The 17,353-nt window shown below is 48.4% G+C and overlaps 1 protein-coding gene across 1 annotated transcript in view; it reads right to left on the bottom strand.

Moving 5' to 3' along the window:
* The window catches only part of TLL2 (tolloid like 2), a 120,363-nt gene that overhangs the window by 22,522 nt on the left and 80,488 nt on the right, over window positions 1-17,353 (bottom strand). The window contains exons 9-12 of the mRNA XM_027597114.2: window positions 15,014-15,129; window positions 9,842-9,944; window positions 1,286-1,402; window positions 108-253 (exon numbers count right to left, since the gene is read on the bottom strand). Of these exons, the coding sequence (XP_027452915.1) occupies window positions 108-253; window positions 1,286-1,402; window positions 9,842-9,944; window positions 15,014-15,129 (482 nt within the window). The remainder of the gene's footprint in view (window positions 1-107; window positions 254-1,285; window positions 1,403-9,841; window positions 9,945-15,013; window positions 15,130-17,353) is intronic.

Below are 17,353 nucleotides of genomic sequence, written 5' to 3' on the forward strand. Positions count from 1 at the left end.
TCCTGTTTGCAACCCACAAAATGGAAACCCATCTTTATGGAGCAGAGAGTGACTAGCAGAGTTGACATTTACTTCATCCTTGGTAAGAAAACCCTAGCAGTACTCACCTCGAAAGCTTGGAAGGTAAGCCCCACGTGAAACCCTTCCGAAACCGTAATCCTCCAAACACATTCCTTGGAAGGTCTGTAGTCATCCGGGTAGTTGGGAGATTGAATCTGACCAGCATCTTTGTTAATGTCTCCCCCACACGTAGCTTTAGAAAGAGAGCCAGGAGAGGAGGAAAGCGGTCCCCCGTCAGACCTTAGGAAGTGGCCACCCTTATCACCACTAGGTGGCTCCACGTGGCAACATTTTTCATCTCCATCCAACTGAGACTGTGCCTCCGGAAAGGCACAATTTCATTTGTTTGCAACTCTGGATTTTTTTTCATATAAAGAAAATAGCCAGGTAAGGTAGCATTCTCCACCTTTGCTGTGCATCACGATTACCTGGGGAATGTTCCAAGCTGTGGAAGCAGGGGCCACAGCCCTACAAGTTCTGAGGCATGGGGTCTGGGGGAGCTCCAAGTAGCAGTGAGTTCCCCAAGTGATTCTAATGTAGAGGGTAGGGGACCACTGACACAGAGGGACGCACATGTGTGTGCGTACATACACACACACACACACACACACACACACACACACACACACACACACACACACAGGTTATTTCTTTTATAAAAACAAAACCTTGGCCTCTCCAAAATTACAATTTACCCAATACGTGGAACAAACTTTAGCAGAAATGCCTTGGGGGCAGTTGCCTGGAGCCCAGACTTCTTTGTTTCCTCAACTCAACCACCAAGGTGGCCTCGGAGGCCCTTTCAAGAAATGTAGTTGTAAATATCCTGATGTTGCCCAAAGTCCTGTTTTCATCAGTGAAACAAACAGAGGCCCAGAGAGGTTAGGTCCTTTGCTCGGGCTCACACAGCTCTTTGGAGGCTGCTCTCCCGGGCTCGGGGTTCTCTACCCCGGACAGGCCCCACCATGCAACTGCACTGGAATGGAGTTCAGCGGGGTGGTGACAGGCAGACAACACCTGTCCTGAACGAGGCACAGCTGGCCCCTCTGCTTCCAGAGTGCGGAGGAAGGGGCCCCGGGGTGGGGGATGCCTCAGCCCAGCCCCTGTGGGGGGTGCCCCCACCCTCCTGGCTCTGGCAGCTTCCACGTGTGCCTGGGGGGCGCTGCATGTGAAGGTCAGAGCACATCAAGGGCTCCCCAGGGGGCTTCTGTCGTCGTGAACACACCTTCGTACACTGCGAAGAAACCCCGGCCCAAGATGCCACTGCTGCTCCGGAACTCCACCCAGAGCCGGCTGTCCGTGGAGGTGAGGGGCTCTGGGACTTCATCACCGCAAAACCTACCTGGGAAGTGGAAAAGACTGGTCAGGTTGCCGCAGCCAGCAACAAGAAACTCATTACAGACCGACAGGAAGTGGCGTTTCTTCAGTGGCGCTCCAGGTGAGCAGGAACCTTGGCCGTGGTGACCCATCCTGTCACGCATACAAGAACAAAGGACGGAAGGAGGCAGTCATGCAGGCTGTGTGTCTCTTCCAGGCTGACTTCAAGAGCATTCCAGACTCCGGTCACTAAAGTACCCAGAGTATAGCCCGGGCACCCCCTCCTCTGCCACGCGGGTCGGGTACGGGCGCTGCAGGCATGGCGGGTAACGGTCTGAGGCAGCGATGAAGATTTCCTCCCTCGGTATTTCCTACTACATATGTGCCCTTCTTTGGGGGGCGGCATGCCTTTGGGAAGACATTCTGCTTTCCTTGCCTCAGAAAAGGGATGCCAGAGAACATATGACAAAAAAATCAAATCTTCTAGGCTCTTGAATGTCACAAGCCTAGTCACAATTACAAAGGTTTGGAAGAAGACTCAATGAGTGAGAGCACATTCTTCCATTTTCACCCTTGTAGTCTTAGAAAGATTGCTAGGACAGATGAATGGCGGACCCAGGGACAGAGGGGATTAGAGAGGGGACCACGGACCCTCTAGAAGGACCCCGTATGCTGTCCCACCCTGAGCTAAGACCCTTGATGGAAAAGGATGATAGAGACCCTGAATGGGTTCGAGGACCTGGGAGAAGGACACAAAAGCAAAAATGGACTACTGAGACTTCATCAAAATCAATAAAACCAAAAGACAACCGACAGAATGGGAGAAGATATTTTCATGACATAGCTGATAAAGGGCTAGTACCCAAAATCTATCAAGAACTTATCAAACTCAACACCCAAAAAACAAATAATCCAGTCAAGAAATGGGCAGAAGACATGAACAGACATTTCTCCAAAGAAGACATCCAAACGGCCAACAGGCACATGAAAAAGTGCTCAACATCTCTCGGCATCAGGGAAATCCAAATCAAAACCTCAATAAGATACCACCTCACACCCGTCAGAATGGCTAAAATTAACAAGTCAGGAAGCAACAGATGTCAGCAAGGATGTGGAGAAAGGGGAACCTCCTACACTGTCGGTGGGAATGCAAGCTGGTGCAGCCACTCTGGAAGACAGTATGGAGGTTCCTCAAACAGTTGAAAATAGAGCTACCCTATGACCCAGCAATTGCACTACTAGGTATTTATCCAAAGGATACAAAAATAATTATTTGAAGGGGCACCTGCATCCCAATGTTTATAGCAGCAATGTCCACAATAGCCAAACTATGGAAAGAGCCCAGATGTCCATGGACAGACATGACTCAGCCATCAAAAAGAACGAAATCTTGCCATTTGCAATGATGTGGATGGAACTAGAGGGTATTATGCTAAGCAAAATAAGTCAGTCAGAGAAAGACAAATACCATATGATTTCACTCACATGTGGAATTGAAGAAACAAAACAGATGAACACAGGAGAACGGAAGGAAAAATAAAATAAGATAAAAACAGAGAGGGAGGAAAACCATTAAGAGGCTTTAAGTATAGGGAACAAACAGGGCTGCTGGAGGGGAGGTGGGGGGATGTGGTAACTGGGGGATGGGCATGAAGGAGGGCACTTGATGGAATGAGCACTGGGTGTTACATGCAAGCGATGAATCACTAAATTCTACTCCTGAAACGACTACATTAACTAACTTGAATATAAATAAAATCTTTAAAAAAATAATAAAAATTAAAAAAAATAAAAAAGGATCTGGAAGAAGGACAGAACTGTGCCCCCAGTCACTGGGCAGAGCCTGAAGGGGCAACAAGACCTTAGATCCCCATGGACCTGGGGTCAGAATAGGAGCATCAACATGGTTCATCCAGACATTAGGCCAGGAGACAGGCATGCAGAGTTCTTCAGGCAAAGGGAGTATGGAGGTGACTTTCCCATAGTCCAGAGGATGTGGGAAACCACAGGACATCACCCACTGAATGTCTTCTAGGGAGATATGGGCTCGGCACCGATCTGAACTGGCCTAGAGTTGAGACAAGAAGGAGGCCCAGCAGCCACTTACGATTCTTTGCTCAGACAGAGGGCTGGAGACCAGGCATGAGGACATCCAGCAAGGCCAGCTGGGATGGCAATATGGGTGCCTCCCCTGCCACCATGCCTTGGCAGAAAGTATATCCCTTATCGGACCCCCACCTCGAGGGAAGAAAACACAATCTGACTGAAGTTAACTTCCCACTACCTGATAGAAAGGGGCTCATAATTGCTGTTGAAATTCTGTTACTGAAAAAATACAAATAAATGTATGTTCCTCAGACACTCAGATCCAAGTCTGAAATTTGGATCTTCTACAGAGGAAGAGGCCGAAGGCCATGCCTTCCCAGTGTATAGTAATCCTTGACTCTATAATTCCTAATGCCATCTAAAGATGGCAGCCCACGGCAGGATAGGAATGGGGTTGGGGTGGGACATGAGCTGAGTTGTACTGATCAGTTCACAACACAGACCAGTCAAGGTCTATTTGGACTGGAAGTCATGGTTCTCTTAAGCACTGACTGTAGAGTCACTCAAAAATCCATTTAATATTGGGGAAATGGGGAGTGACTGTTAATGAGTATGGATGTGCTTTCTTTTGGGGTGAAGATATTCTAAAATTGATTATGATGATGGTTGGTTGCACAACTCTGTGAACATACTAAAAATCTTTGACTTGTTTACTTTAAATGGTGAGTTGTATTATACATGAATTATATCTCAATATTTTTTATGTCTATTCAACAGATATCTAGTGGGCACTCCCTTATTGCCAACACCACTTGAAGTTATAATTCCCCTTTCCCTTCTGAGAAATGGGGGGAGTGAAGTTCGGGGAGGAATAAAGACCACTGTGGACATTTCCTGATGGCCAACTGTGGATACATTCTTTGGGGAGACATGGGGTATAAGCTGCTAATCTCCTTCTGCTTCCTTCCAATTCTGGCCACCTGCAGCTCTTTGGATTTGGTGAGCTTAACATTAAGTGAGATGAGCTGAAACTTCTGCCAAGAATTTGGCAAGGAACAATCCATCAGAAGCCTATAAATTTTCAGTAATGGTTACTCTGGCATGGCCAATGAGTGTCAATTAATTTGGAAGCACCACGTAAGCGTGGGGAAGTATTGCTTACCAGTGAGGAGACAGGGCTGCTGAACAGCATTGCAACAACGTGGGGTCACAAAAGGAATTCCTTCTTAGCCAAACCAAGTTTCAAGTACAAATCTCTCCTTTTAAAACCCTAGCTGTCACAGCCACTGGAGACCGTTTCCAAAAAAGAGAAGAACTTCCCATACCTGCCTTGCTGCCTAAGAACCCAACCAGATGAGATGAGCCACCTATGGTTGGACCATAGGACAACCCCGGTCTGCTCACTACTCTGGAGGAGGAAGGAATTACTGCAAAGCCAGACTTGGTAGGATAAATTACAGATTATTTCTAAGTCACTTCTCTCCCCCAATCACCGTGTAATTCTTAACTAAAACCCTCTACTTTGTCCCCTTTTCTCAACACTCTAATCTCCACCGTAACGGTTCTAACGAAAGCCCTTTTTTAGTGAGCATGACACTGTCCTAAGCACCTTACGCAGATGATCTAACTGCATCCTGCTCCCCCCTGAGTTAGGGACTGTTAGTAGTCTAGGTTATGAGAAAACCGAGGATTGAAGAATTTGAGTTACATGCACTTTTGAGTTACACTCAAAGTTGTAAGTGAAGCAGGACTTGAACCTCGGCAGTCTGGGATCTTGACCTTCCTCATCAACTTTACCTCCTACTTCATCAACCACGGCTACCATCATCAAAAGGAACTTCTCTGTTTGGGGTGGGATTCTGGACACGGTCCGCTTTTGGATGAAAAGACATGAAATCTGCTCTCTGGGAACGTACGCATCGTTCCCCATTTGGACACAGACATTTAGGAACAAGGATCAAAGCCTCCAACCATACAGCGAGCTTGTGGCAATGCCAGTCTGGCTGTCTGACTCCCGCCATCGTTTCTGCTCATTTGGGAGACTGCCCCGGCCCAAGGAGCCCCAGGAGTGGGGCCACGCGACACCGATTGGCCGGCCTGGTCTTTCTGAACTTCCCCCGCTCCAACTGCAGGGAATGGGGGGAGAGGGGCTTTTGTGTGCATGGCAGACAGTTCTACATAAAAAAAGTGCATTGTTCGCGTAATTCCTCCGGCAGAAATAAGGGAGGGGAATCCAATTAACACGACAGTATTTAAGTTTACTGGTAAATTCTCTTTGTAGCACCGCACCCCCCCCGCCCTGTTCCTCCCCACTTCAGGTGCAGTCTCATGAGTGACCCCTGAAATAGAAAAACCAATTTGATACCTTTAACCAGCTGTGAACTATTCTCATTCTACTTACATTTCTCTTTAGTCACTTTGTGAAACGGTGGGTCCCAAACAGCCCCCTTCCAAGAGAATGAACAGGCTGGGCAGAAACTGGACTAGAGAAAAGGTGGCAAATCCCTAAACGGAATCTGGTTCCTGGCTTGGAGGAGGAGTTTAATAAGGATATCAAGAAGAGGAAATGCAGATGAGGGCACTACAAGTGGGCTCCATGGGGAGTCATAAAGGGTTCATTCATAAAAAGTTATGCGTCCATTATGCCTGGATTTTCACACACGGCCCTGGGAAAATATGCAATGCACAGTTTTTCAGAGCAAGATGCATACTTTCACAATCCACCCTAATCCGCTCTCCCTCCTGCCAAAGGGGCATTGACCTGCCTCCTCCCAGCAGATTTCATGGCACTGACCCCTCCCAGGGACCAGTTCGGCCCACACAATGCACTTGTTCCAAACACAAAAGTGCACTAACAACTGCATTTGGAAACATCAGAGCAGGGCCAAATAGTTGGCAAAGGAGAATTCCTGCAAACGAAGAATGACGGTTACAGGCACTGGGCCATGCCTTGGCTGCGACACAGCGCACGCACACACACACACACACACACACACACACACACACACACACACTGCAAAAGTGTGTAAAATATGAGCCAAAAAACACCTCACACAAAACGTAAACAAAACAAACCATCACTGACAACAACGAATGGCAAAAGCCCCAACTCACCCATCAAAGTGTAACCAGAAACGCCAGGATCTGCGGTGAGAAAATTCTTGTTTCAAGTTCAAGAAAAGGGAATCCCTGGAAATGTCTCTGGCTGTGCCCACTCTCAGGAGCGTGTCTCGGCCCTCTCTAGGGAACTTCAGTAACGGAGAGCTTGCTTCCCCTGAGCCCTTTGAGTCTACCGCATTCCTCTGGCGGGGCGGGGGGCGGTTAGGGTTGCCAGATTTCGCAAACAAAAATACAGGAAGGCCAGTCACATTGGAATTTCAGATAAACACTGAATCATGCATCTTATCTGACCATCCTACGGGGATACACTTCTCAGATGCGGCAGTCCCCACTCCCCACGACCAGGGCATCTGAGTTCTGGTCTCATCTCAGCCCCTAGCTAGCTGTGTGGACTTAGCGAGTTGGTCCACACTCGAGGAGCATGATTTCCTGGGGAAGGTGTGGGGTAAGTGGGGATAAGATATCTGGATCAAGACAAGACTTTAAGATCCCTCCCAGGTCGAGGGGTCCACGATTCCATGTTGTCACTGCAACTCCTCCCACACAGCCTGTTGTAGTAGTTTAATTACAAAATACTACCTGAATGCATTCTTGTAAAAGATGTAGAACGATCCAGAAGTATACAAAGCAAACCACCAAGCTGCCCAGCACCTCTGTGCTGCCTTTCTCAGAGGTAACCAGCTTCGTTTGTTCGATAAGCACCCTTGCGGTCCCCTTTCTATGTATGTGGTACTAACAAGTACCCAAGCACATACATTTACAGAGAAGCAGGATCATTCCCTGACCCGGCTCATGGGGATTCCGATTTGGTAGTCTCCTAAGGATCTGTAGATGGCCAAAGACAGTTCTGATGCTGATGCTGATGTCCGGCCAGGTTCAGGAACCTCTGCTACCCAGAATGTCACCCTCCGTCTTTTTGCTACACGCAGTCAGTACTACCTCTAAAGCCATGCCTCCTTCGCTGCTAGCATGCACGGGAAGCAGAAATCCAGGGCAGGCAGCCTCCACCTTGGCATCAGGTAACCAAACCCATTTGTCCTGGGCGCCTGGGTGGCTCAGATAGTTAAGCGTCTGCCTTCGGCTCAGGTCATGATCCCAGGGTCCTGGGATCGAGTCCCGCATCGGGCTCCCTGCTCCTTGGGAGTCTGCTTCTCCCTCTGCTTCTCTCTCTCTCTCTCTGTCTGTCATGAATAAATAAAATCTTTAAAAAAAAAAAAAACCCATTTGTCCTATAGCGTACACACTCCTGTCTGTGCTTGGCTTGCCCACTGCGACGACAAACTACCCCACTGATGATGGCGGTAACCTGGTACCCCCACACAGAGCCTGCCATGGCTGCTTTCTTGAGCGCAAGTGCACACAAATTCTTACCTGTTTGTACCTCTAGGAATTTAAACTCACGGTCCTCTGGACAGAAGGGGTTTAGGTGCTATTCCCAATGAAAGCTGACCTGGCTGAGACCCTAATACAGAGCTTAGTATCTGCCAGGACCCCTCAGGTCCAGCCAGACCCTCTGTCCCTATCTCTTCTGACCCACCCGGAATCTGACTTGAAGTCAGGCCACGGAACTCCCCAGCTTAACTCTCCTCCTCTCCTCCTGTTTCCAACAGCAGCTCACTCCCAAGCCAGCCATTCACAGCATAACCAGTGTGTCTTTTCTGCCCATGTGAGGCTACGCCAGGGACAAAGATCTCACTGAGGGCTTAGACTTGTCAACCTGGAAGCCCACCCTACTACTGCTCTAAAAATGAGGACAATCCACTATCACCCAAAACCCTTCCATCTGGCTCCCTTAAATCTGCCTCCCTCCCGGGCTCCGCTGTTGCTATTCCTGAGCCAAATGGGTCCCTATGTCCATTCCCAGGACACCATGCAATTGGTTCTCTATACTTTCATCTTTTGCGGTCATCCATGGGAGATTGCAGATTGGTGACCAATCCTGAATGAACTGACCTTTCTCCTTATGCCACCTGCCCACTGCCTCTTGCTGAAAGGTCCAAGTTGCCTTTTCACATATGAGTTCATGCACTATGCATCTCCCAGAAAGGGTACATGCTTATTGTAGAAAAATTAGAAAATATAGCTAACCCAGGAAAAACAAAATAAAACAAATTAACAGAGAGAGGGCATACAGGGTAGAGGGTGGGGAAGGTGCAGAGGGAGAGGGAGAATCCTTGAGCAGACTCCATGCCCAGAGCAGAGCCCGACATAGGGCTCTATCTCATGACCCCGAGATAATGACCTGAGCCGAAATCAAGAATCGGACACCTAGGGGCGTCTGGGTGGCTCAGTCGTTAAGCATCTGTCTTCAGCTCAGGTCATGATCCCAGCGTCCTGGGATCGAGCCCCTCATCGGCCTCCCTGCTCGGCAGGAGGCCTGCTTCTCCCTCTCCCACTCCCCCTGCTTGTGTTCCCTCTCTCGCTGTCTCTCTCTCTGTCAAATAAATACATAAAATCTTAAAAACAGAATTGGACGCCCAACCAACCGAGCCACCCAGGCATCCCCAGAATAAATTTTTTAAGAAAATGCTCCATCATCCTGAAATAACCATTATGTGTTATTTACTTATGTTTATAATTTTACTTGATATTTATACTGTAGATCACAAAACGGTTTCTTCCAGTTGAATCCAACCTGTACGTGTTTTAATTTTAATTTTGTTTTGAGTAATTCTGGTCAAGATATTCACTGTTCACTTTGCCACACTCCCCACCACTTCTTCGTTTATTATGCCAACCAACCCCATCACCCTCATGTAGGCCTTATTTCTGAGGGCATCTGAGTTTGCAAAACCTGCAAAATATACATATACCTGTGTCTTTCTTAAAATGGAATTCAACTGCATGTTTTCTTTTGTAACATCTTTTTGTGTAACAACGTACAGGAATCCCTTTCTGTATCAATAAGTAGGCACTTCCACCTTTATTTTTAGTGGCTGAATAGTTTTCCCCTGGAAAGATGTATCCCAATGTTTTCAGCGAACCCATACTGTTGAACATTTAGACTGTTTTCCATTTTTCCTGCTCCAGAGAACATCCCCATAGCTAGAACTTTGCACACTTCCTTAATTGGTTCCTTAGGATACATTCCAAGAAGCGGAATTGCTGGGTTGAAGGGCCATCTCAGTCTTAAAAGCTTTTAACATGTGTTGCCAAATGGAGTGTTCAGAGTTTTACAATGACACCGACCCTTGAGAGCTTCCTGTGACTGCTGTCAGGACGGGCCCTTCCACACATTAATGGCATCACACAGAGCAGCCCATCACCCCTCTCCCAAGGCTTTCTCAAGTCAACTCACCCAACAGGGGGGCTTTTCTCCAATAACCATCCCGGACCTCCACATAGTCGTACCAGCACAGGCGGCTTTTAAACAAATCCATGGATGTGAAGTTTAGGATGATCTGTAAAGAGTGACCGTAAAGTGAGCTTTGGCAGCAGAGCCCGAGGAGTTTTGAAGACACATCTTGCATGCCTGTGTTCTCACATTACCTCTTAGCATACAGAGCTCTCAGACCACAGTAGGAGCATCCTCACAAAGACACACTCACAGGAAACTTCATGACATTAAATAATAAACCTTAAGCAGGATGGGGAGTAAACAGAGGAGATGGGTCCTCTTGTTCTGTCCCGGGGAATAACTTGAGCTTTTGAAGTCACTAGGTGGTTTATAGAAAACAGGATGCATTAAAAAGATGGGCCGGGATGCATTGAGCCTGGGGATTTAGAAGGAGGTAAGGGGTCAGTGAAGTTCAGAGATACGAAAAGATCTTATAACATCATCAATCATTCCAAAGGGCCTGGGATTAGCCTGAGTGCATCTGAACACCACCGTGATCAGTGTCCCCTCCACCATGACCTCACTCTTTTGAGACGTGGTGTATCCAATAGCCTTCCTATAGTTAGGCTGTTCATTCGCTCATTCCTGCATTCATTCATTCATCTCACCATTGTTAGTTGATCACCTACTATGTGCCTGTCTGTGTTGGCCAATTGAGATCGAAAGATCAGTAAGACAGGGTTCTTGCCTTTAGGGAGCTCAAAGAACACAGATGTGTCTGGCCAGTTAGAACGCTCTTGAATAAGTGCTGAAAAGAGAGGGATGCACAGGAAGGGAATCCTGCAGCCCCGAGGAGGGGGAAATAGATGCTGCCCAGGATACTGAAGAAGGCTTCTCAAAAGAGATGGCATTTACCTAAGGGGAATAGAGACACAGGGCAAGAGGGCATTTTGGTGAGAGGGACTGACATGAGCTCAGGCAAGGAGAGTTTGGGGAATTGTGTAGGTTGTGCTATGTGTGTCTGGAGTGGGGAGGCGGGGGGTGAAGAGGAGTGAAGGCTGGGGAGCTGGGGGTTCAGATGGACTAGGAAGGAAGGGTTCAGTTCTTCTGAACATGCTGAGGCCATTCAGTGGACGCCCCATCCACAAAGAGTGGAAGGGGCTGGGTGGCCCTGTGGACTCGGCACACAGGTATTGTTCCCACAAGCCTGCTACCCTTCCAGCTTGGGGCGCCCCTGGCAGATGGCCCAGAGCAGAGTTCGGGCATCCCTCCTTCTGCCCCCCAACCATCAATCACCGCCATGTAGGGTGCCCACGCCATGTCTGCCACGCTCAGCATGTCCCTGCACCATCACTTCTCCGCTCTCTCTGCTCACCTGGGGCTCACTGAAGGCAGCCCTGCCTGGTCACTGCAGCCCTGACCCTGGGCCTTATCCCATTCGGGGCCCCTGCCTGAGCCAGCTCATCTCTCTCCTCTGTTTGCTGGCCACTTTCTTTTATATTCAGGCAGCACCAGGTCCCTCTGTCTCTAAGCAAAGCCCCAGGTTGGAGGGCTGCAGGTCAAAGGTTCCGGTGCCTTCCCAGCCAGATTGAAAGGACTGTTATTCATTTGTCCCATCCTCCATGGCCCCCTGCTTTGAACCTCCTCTCTCTGGGCTTCAGCACACCTGTCCTCTCTCCGCTGCTCTCTGGCCTCAGCTGGCTGCTGTCCTCCCTGCTCCCTGGTGACTGTGAGGGCCCCTCAGTGCAGCAGCATTTCCCTTCCAGCTTCCCTGTGCGCAGGTGACACCAGGCGCCAGGGTGCAGCCCCTTGCTGTCCTCTCTACTTCACCCCTATTGTTTATCCCCGATGCTGACAGACTACCTTCCCTGAAGATGTCTGTGTGTCCTGCTGCAAGCCAGTCTGGCTGCCCCTTCAGCAGCCCTGTCCCCATCGGTCCTGCCGACAGGATTCCTGAACTCCTCCCTGCCGTGTCATGGCCCCTTCTGCACCCTAGGGCTTCTAGATCAATCTTGCACTTACATCTCATGTTTATCCCCTCCTATGCTCAGAAAACTTCAGTGGCTCTCCCTGCTCCCATGCATTAATTAAACTCTCTGCTTACCTTCCAGAGCCTCCAGCATCCATCATATGTGACCTTATTTCCCTGCGTGCCCTCAGGGATCCTGCTAATGGAAGTTTCCCCAGGCCCAGGTCCAATGCCCTCTGCTTCCTCCCTGAGTCCTTCTCTGATTGCCTGAATGGACACAGCCTTTCCCTCCTCGGGTCCCCCTCCTTGGCCTCTTATAGTGACTGTGGAGCAGGTGTTTATTAGAGTCAGGCAGATCTGGATTTCTCAGTTCTACCACTTACTAGCTCTGAGATCAGACTACCACTTACTAGCTCTACTGCTCACTTGCCTGCTTGGATGTTTAGTTTCCTTATCTGCGAAACAACACGCACACCATTGGGTTATTGATGGGCTGCATGAAAAACTGCGTATTGAGTGTATCATGCTATGTCTGACACATAATAGGCACTCAATAAATGCAACTTTAAAAAATCAAGACACACTGAGTGCACACTTAGTGCTCCACAAACCGATACCCTAAGTGCTCTTCACAGGCTGCCTGTCTTAATTAGACTTGAGAGTGTCCACCCCTTCCTTTGGGCCGATCCCACCCAATGTTCAGGTCTCAGGACAAGTAGCACCTTCTTTCACAAAGCCCTCTGATCTCCTATGAAATGAAGAGGGATGACCAGAAAATAATAGGCCAGCTCCTCTCCTGTGTTATACTGTGTGTGTGTGCGTTTGTGTGTGTGAGATGTCACTCTTCTTTCAAACTAGACCAGTGGTTCTCAACGCTGCCTACAGATTAGTACCACCTCAAAAGTGCAAAACATAATACCGGGCCAACCAAATGCCCCTCCTTCAATGAAATCAGACTCCCTAGAGGTAAGGGGGGGGGGGACCCTAACTAAACTCTAAGTCTCTTGAAGACAGGGATTGTAAATTAGATTTCTTTTTTTATCTCCCACTGTGCTCATGTTCAGGCAGAAGGGCTCAGTCATATTGACTAGCTGGTTGCAACATAATTCTTTAGCTTTTCAAATTTTCAGAAAGAAAATGTTATTACAACTTCCTTAGTAACACATTCATGATTGAACTGAATGGGATAATTATTCAGGCTAATTATTTTAAATATGTAAGGGAACCATAAAGACCATAGGAGAAGAGGTGATAAACAAGAGGTGATACTTGAATCAATCCAGTCTGCTAATTACCAGCAGCTCTGGGGAAGGCTGGGTGAAGCAGAAATGGAAATAATTGGTACAGGAAGTTCAATGCTGTATATTCTCCCTGCCCCTCAGTTAGCAATAATAATTAAGGCTTGATGAATCTTGTGCAGTTCAAACACATCACATAGCCTCTGCTCTGTCAGGCAATTCAACGATTTGGGGATTGTTGGATCACCTTCTCCTCCTTCTTCTGGCCTCCCTCTCTCCGATGCTGCCAGCAGGCACAGAGATGGTACATGCACCTGAGGAAGACAAGCCTGGAGTTTCTCAGGCTCAAGATGACAACCACACTGTCATAAATGCTTAGAGCCAGAGGAAGAGTTGCCTGTGGGTGTTGTGTGTGAGCACACGTATATGTGAGCATGTGTGTGTGTGTGAATGCACGTTCAAATGCCTATTAGCCTGACCCCTTTGTGAAATAAGATAGGATGACGGCTAAGCATCCAGGTTCTCACCTGGGTTCAGATCCCAACTTTGCAACAAACTGAGTAGACTTAGGCAAGTCTACTTGAAGACTTAATGTGCTAATAGCACCTATCACAAGAAGTTCTGAGGATTAAAAGAAATAATCCACATAATATGCTGAGAAAAGCACCCAGGCCATAGAAAACATTTAAATGGACATCTTCAACGGTTATGAATTAGGACTACCTGAAGGTTGGCTACAGGCATCCAAAAATCCATTACCCCCATGGTGATGCAGGTTTTTCACTTGGCCACTCATCTATTCACATGCCCATTCAACAAATACTTTTTGTGTGACTTTGTGCCATGGGCTGTGTTGGGTGCTGGGGACCTTGGGGTGAACAGTCTGTCCTCAGTGAGTTTAGGTCCAGAAGGCAGACAGCCAAATAAACCAGCAGTCATGATATTGTGAGACAGGCTCCGGCAGGTATGACTGTAGGGAGACTGACCCAAGGGATGGAGAGGGCATCTCAAAGACAGCAGCGTCTAGTCTTGGATTTGAAGGGAGGTGCGAAAACACACACACACACACACACACACACACACACACACAAGTTTTAGGAGTGCAGAAGCCCCAGGTCCCAGTTCTAAATTTTACTGTGAATTTGGGCAATTTTTTAAATGTCTGAGCCTCAAATTCTTTATCCATATAATGGATATGAAGAGATGCATCCTGCAGTAGGTTTGAGAACATACCATCCTTGGACCAGGGCAAAAGAAGCTGCTGCCTTGGCTCAGCTCTAGAGGGAATCTGGAGGGAATCATGAAATCTTCAGACCCAAAGGATTGTGCTCACCCAGAGCTTGCATATTTCCTGGACCTCACTCCAGGTGGCCAGGACCCTGGAGTTCCTGTCCAAATAGCCCATCAGAGCCCACTTCCAGAGCATGTAGAGATCTCTGCCCTGAATCCACACTCCCAGAGGTAGACAGCACATCTAACCAGCCCGCTTCTACTGGAGGAATAGCTGTTTGCAAGGTAGGAGTGCGGAGTGTTTGGGAGAGTGGGCTGGAGTGTCGCCATGGGTGCTCCTGAGATGAAATGGGGGGCTGAGAAGAGAAGGAAGGGCCAGCTGTGGGTTGGGGCTAGCTCTCCCCACATTGCTACCTTCCAGAGCAACACTCTGAGGTGTTAAGGAATTCTCATTTGGATCCTCACCTTCCAAGGCATTCGGATGGTGTATTTATCAAGGAAGAGGATAGAGTCTACTTTTTACAAACTGTGAGCCTGATCTATAATTCACGTGGACATTTTGCTTCTAGGCCACCATTTGTATGATCCTGGTTGAAAGTCCAGAGATAATGTCAGGCAGGCTAGCACAGCAGCTGGTACATAGTGGGTGCTCACAGCATAAGAGCTGCTTTTCCTACTATTAGTGAGAGCACAACGCCCCACACCTTACCCAACTAAAGAAAGCTATGTCATTTCCTGAGGTGGTTTCACACCTACCTTTTCCCCCGGAGTGACCGATATCCTCCAGACACAGTGGGAGTAAGAAGGATAGCCATTTGGGAAACCAGGTGCAGAAAAATTTCCTGTTGTGTCCTGCAGGGTCTCCCCACACGCTGCACAAGCAAAACAATGACTGTGACTTGGGCAGACACACCCCCCACCTAAGCAGCTCCCTGTGCCAGGCTGCTGAGCAAGCAGCATCCCTTGACCAGCCAAAGCCCTCGGGATGCATCAGTGAGAACCATGTCAGGCAGATCGACAATTTTTTTCTGGCTAATAAAAGTGAAAATAGGGTCTGGGCGCCAAAAAGTAAGACCCAGGGGTTCCTTCTGAGGCTCTCAAGATTGAGCATGGCCTTGAGCATGGTGGGCAAGTTTCCCAGCCTTGCTGGGCCTTAGTTTCTTGTCTGTAAAATGGGCAGGAGCTGCCTGAAGGGTTAATGACATGGACCGGCTCGGTGCTTGGCACACAGTGACTGCGCCACACATAGCGGTCAGTGTAATTACGACTGATAACATCTGTGGCAGTGAGCACAGAAAAGTACAAGTCGGTGAAGCAACAAGACAAAGAAAACACTTGGAAACTCATTTCATGAGAAACTTATTGGTTTGAATCTTGCCTCTTCTTTTTCTACCTATCTCTGAACGAGCTACCAAATAAACAGTCAAGAAAACACAAAAATGACCAGAGGTATGGGAAGCTATTCCGCCCTTGAATGTTTGAGGGTTGCCTGGTCATAAGTCTAGAACCTCGTCCTTATGTATGTGAAAAATATTTCCTCTAATTTGTCCTTAAAAAAAAGGTACCTCATATGAGTAAGCTTGGGAGCTGCAGGTTCCTTACCTCCCGACCCCCAGGGACTCAGACCCTAAAGACAAAGACGTTGGTTTGCTGCATGCCCCTCTTCCCAAGGGTTACCCCCAAAGTGTGGGAAACAAGCATCCTTACCCATATCTGCCTACGTGCAATTCAACCTCCACTCGGCAAAGACCCTGCTTTTAGTTACTACTTGAAATTACTGGAAGCTGCAGTTTTGGAGCCGCAGGAAGGAATAGCTAGAGAGCGGCCCGTCATCAGCCTCAGGAAATCCTGGATGTCGGGGCTTCAGTACCACATTACCGAACAACTGCCAGGCATCATGAGGATTATGCCCGGCAGTCAACACCCCCAAGGGTTCCACGGAAATTATTTTAGAGTAATCATCAACACTCTGCAAGAATAGATACGTTACTATACGGCTCCATGGTATTTACCAGCTGCCTCCAATCCTTTGGGGAAGTAAGAGGCATATACATTATAACTAAATAAATACTATGGCATTTCCCAGAGAATGCTATAAGGTTTCTCTTTCGGTTCAGCAAGGTTATATGATATGTGTGTCCTACACTTCAGCCCTAACAAGCCCCCACATGACTTATAGCTGGATGGACATATTTCCTAGAGTTTTGTGATGGACCAAGCTCCACAGAGTCCTTCGCATGCTGACAGCCTAGATTTTCTAAGATGGCCCCTGTTTCAAATATGCTGGCCCATGATCAAACTGTGTGTCTGGTCTGGGGTTTGGAAAATGTTACTGGACCTGTGGGTAATGAATTTCCTTCTTCCTCCCCAAACTACTGAATTGCGTTCTCTCCCATCAGTCGTAAACCCTGGTTGCTGTAACTAATGCTTAGCACTGAAGCTCAACAGCTTAAAGGGGCCAGTGTGAGCTCCCTCCCAGGGCAGCAGGTTGGGGGTGGGGGGAGGTGATGCTGAAGCCAAGGGGACGGAAGGCAAAGTGGGTACATTCAAGGGGAGGGGGCTTTTGGGTGGGCAGAGGAGCAGACATCTCCGCAGACTCCAGCGCACTGTCCAGGCTCCGATGTCAGATTTCTAGCCAATGACCGGCACCTTGGATGGCTAGGAAAGCCCCAAGGCCATAGAAACAACCTCATTTACAGCACTGAGGATGTGGGAGGCTGACTATCCCCCCTTCTATAAACACTGCCCTTCATTCACAGTCTTCCTGCAAAACCCTTGGTTTTTGTTTCGGCAAACCCACATCTCCTACTCCCATAGGAAGGGGAAGGGATTCTATAGTTATGGGGCACACACTGCATTGGGTCCCTGTTCCCTGTTGTTCCCCTAGGGCTTCTTCCTCTTCAGACTCTCCGGGCTGCGCCAGAGAATTCCGAAGATTCCCACAAATGAAGCCGCGAGCTCCCAGACCTGTTCTTCGTGTCACTACCGGCAATGACCTCCCCCATTTGGGCCTCCTACACTGTCTAAAGCCTTCCTGAGAGCCGCACACCAGGAATTACAGCAGCCTCGTCAGGCTCCCCAAGCCACTTTCCCGGC

Source organism: Zalophus californianus, chromosome 15, assembly GCF_009762305.2.
Source record: "Zalophus californianus isolate mZalCal1 chromosome 15, mZalCal1.pri.v2, whole genome shotgun sequence".
NCBI classification, from domain to species: domain Eukaryota; kingdom Metazoa; phylum Chordata; class Mammalia; order Carnivora; family Otariidae; genus Zalophus; species Zalophus californianus.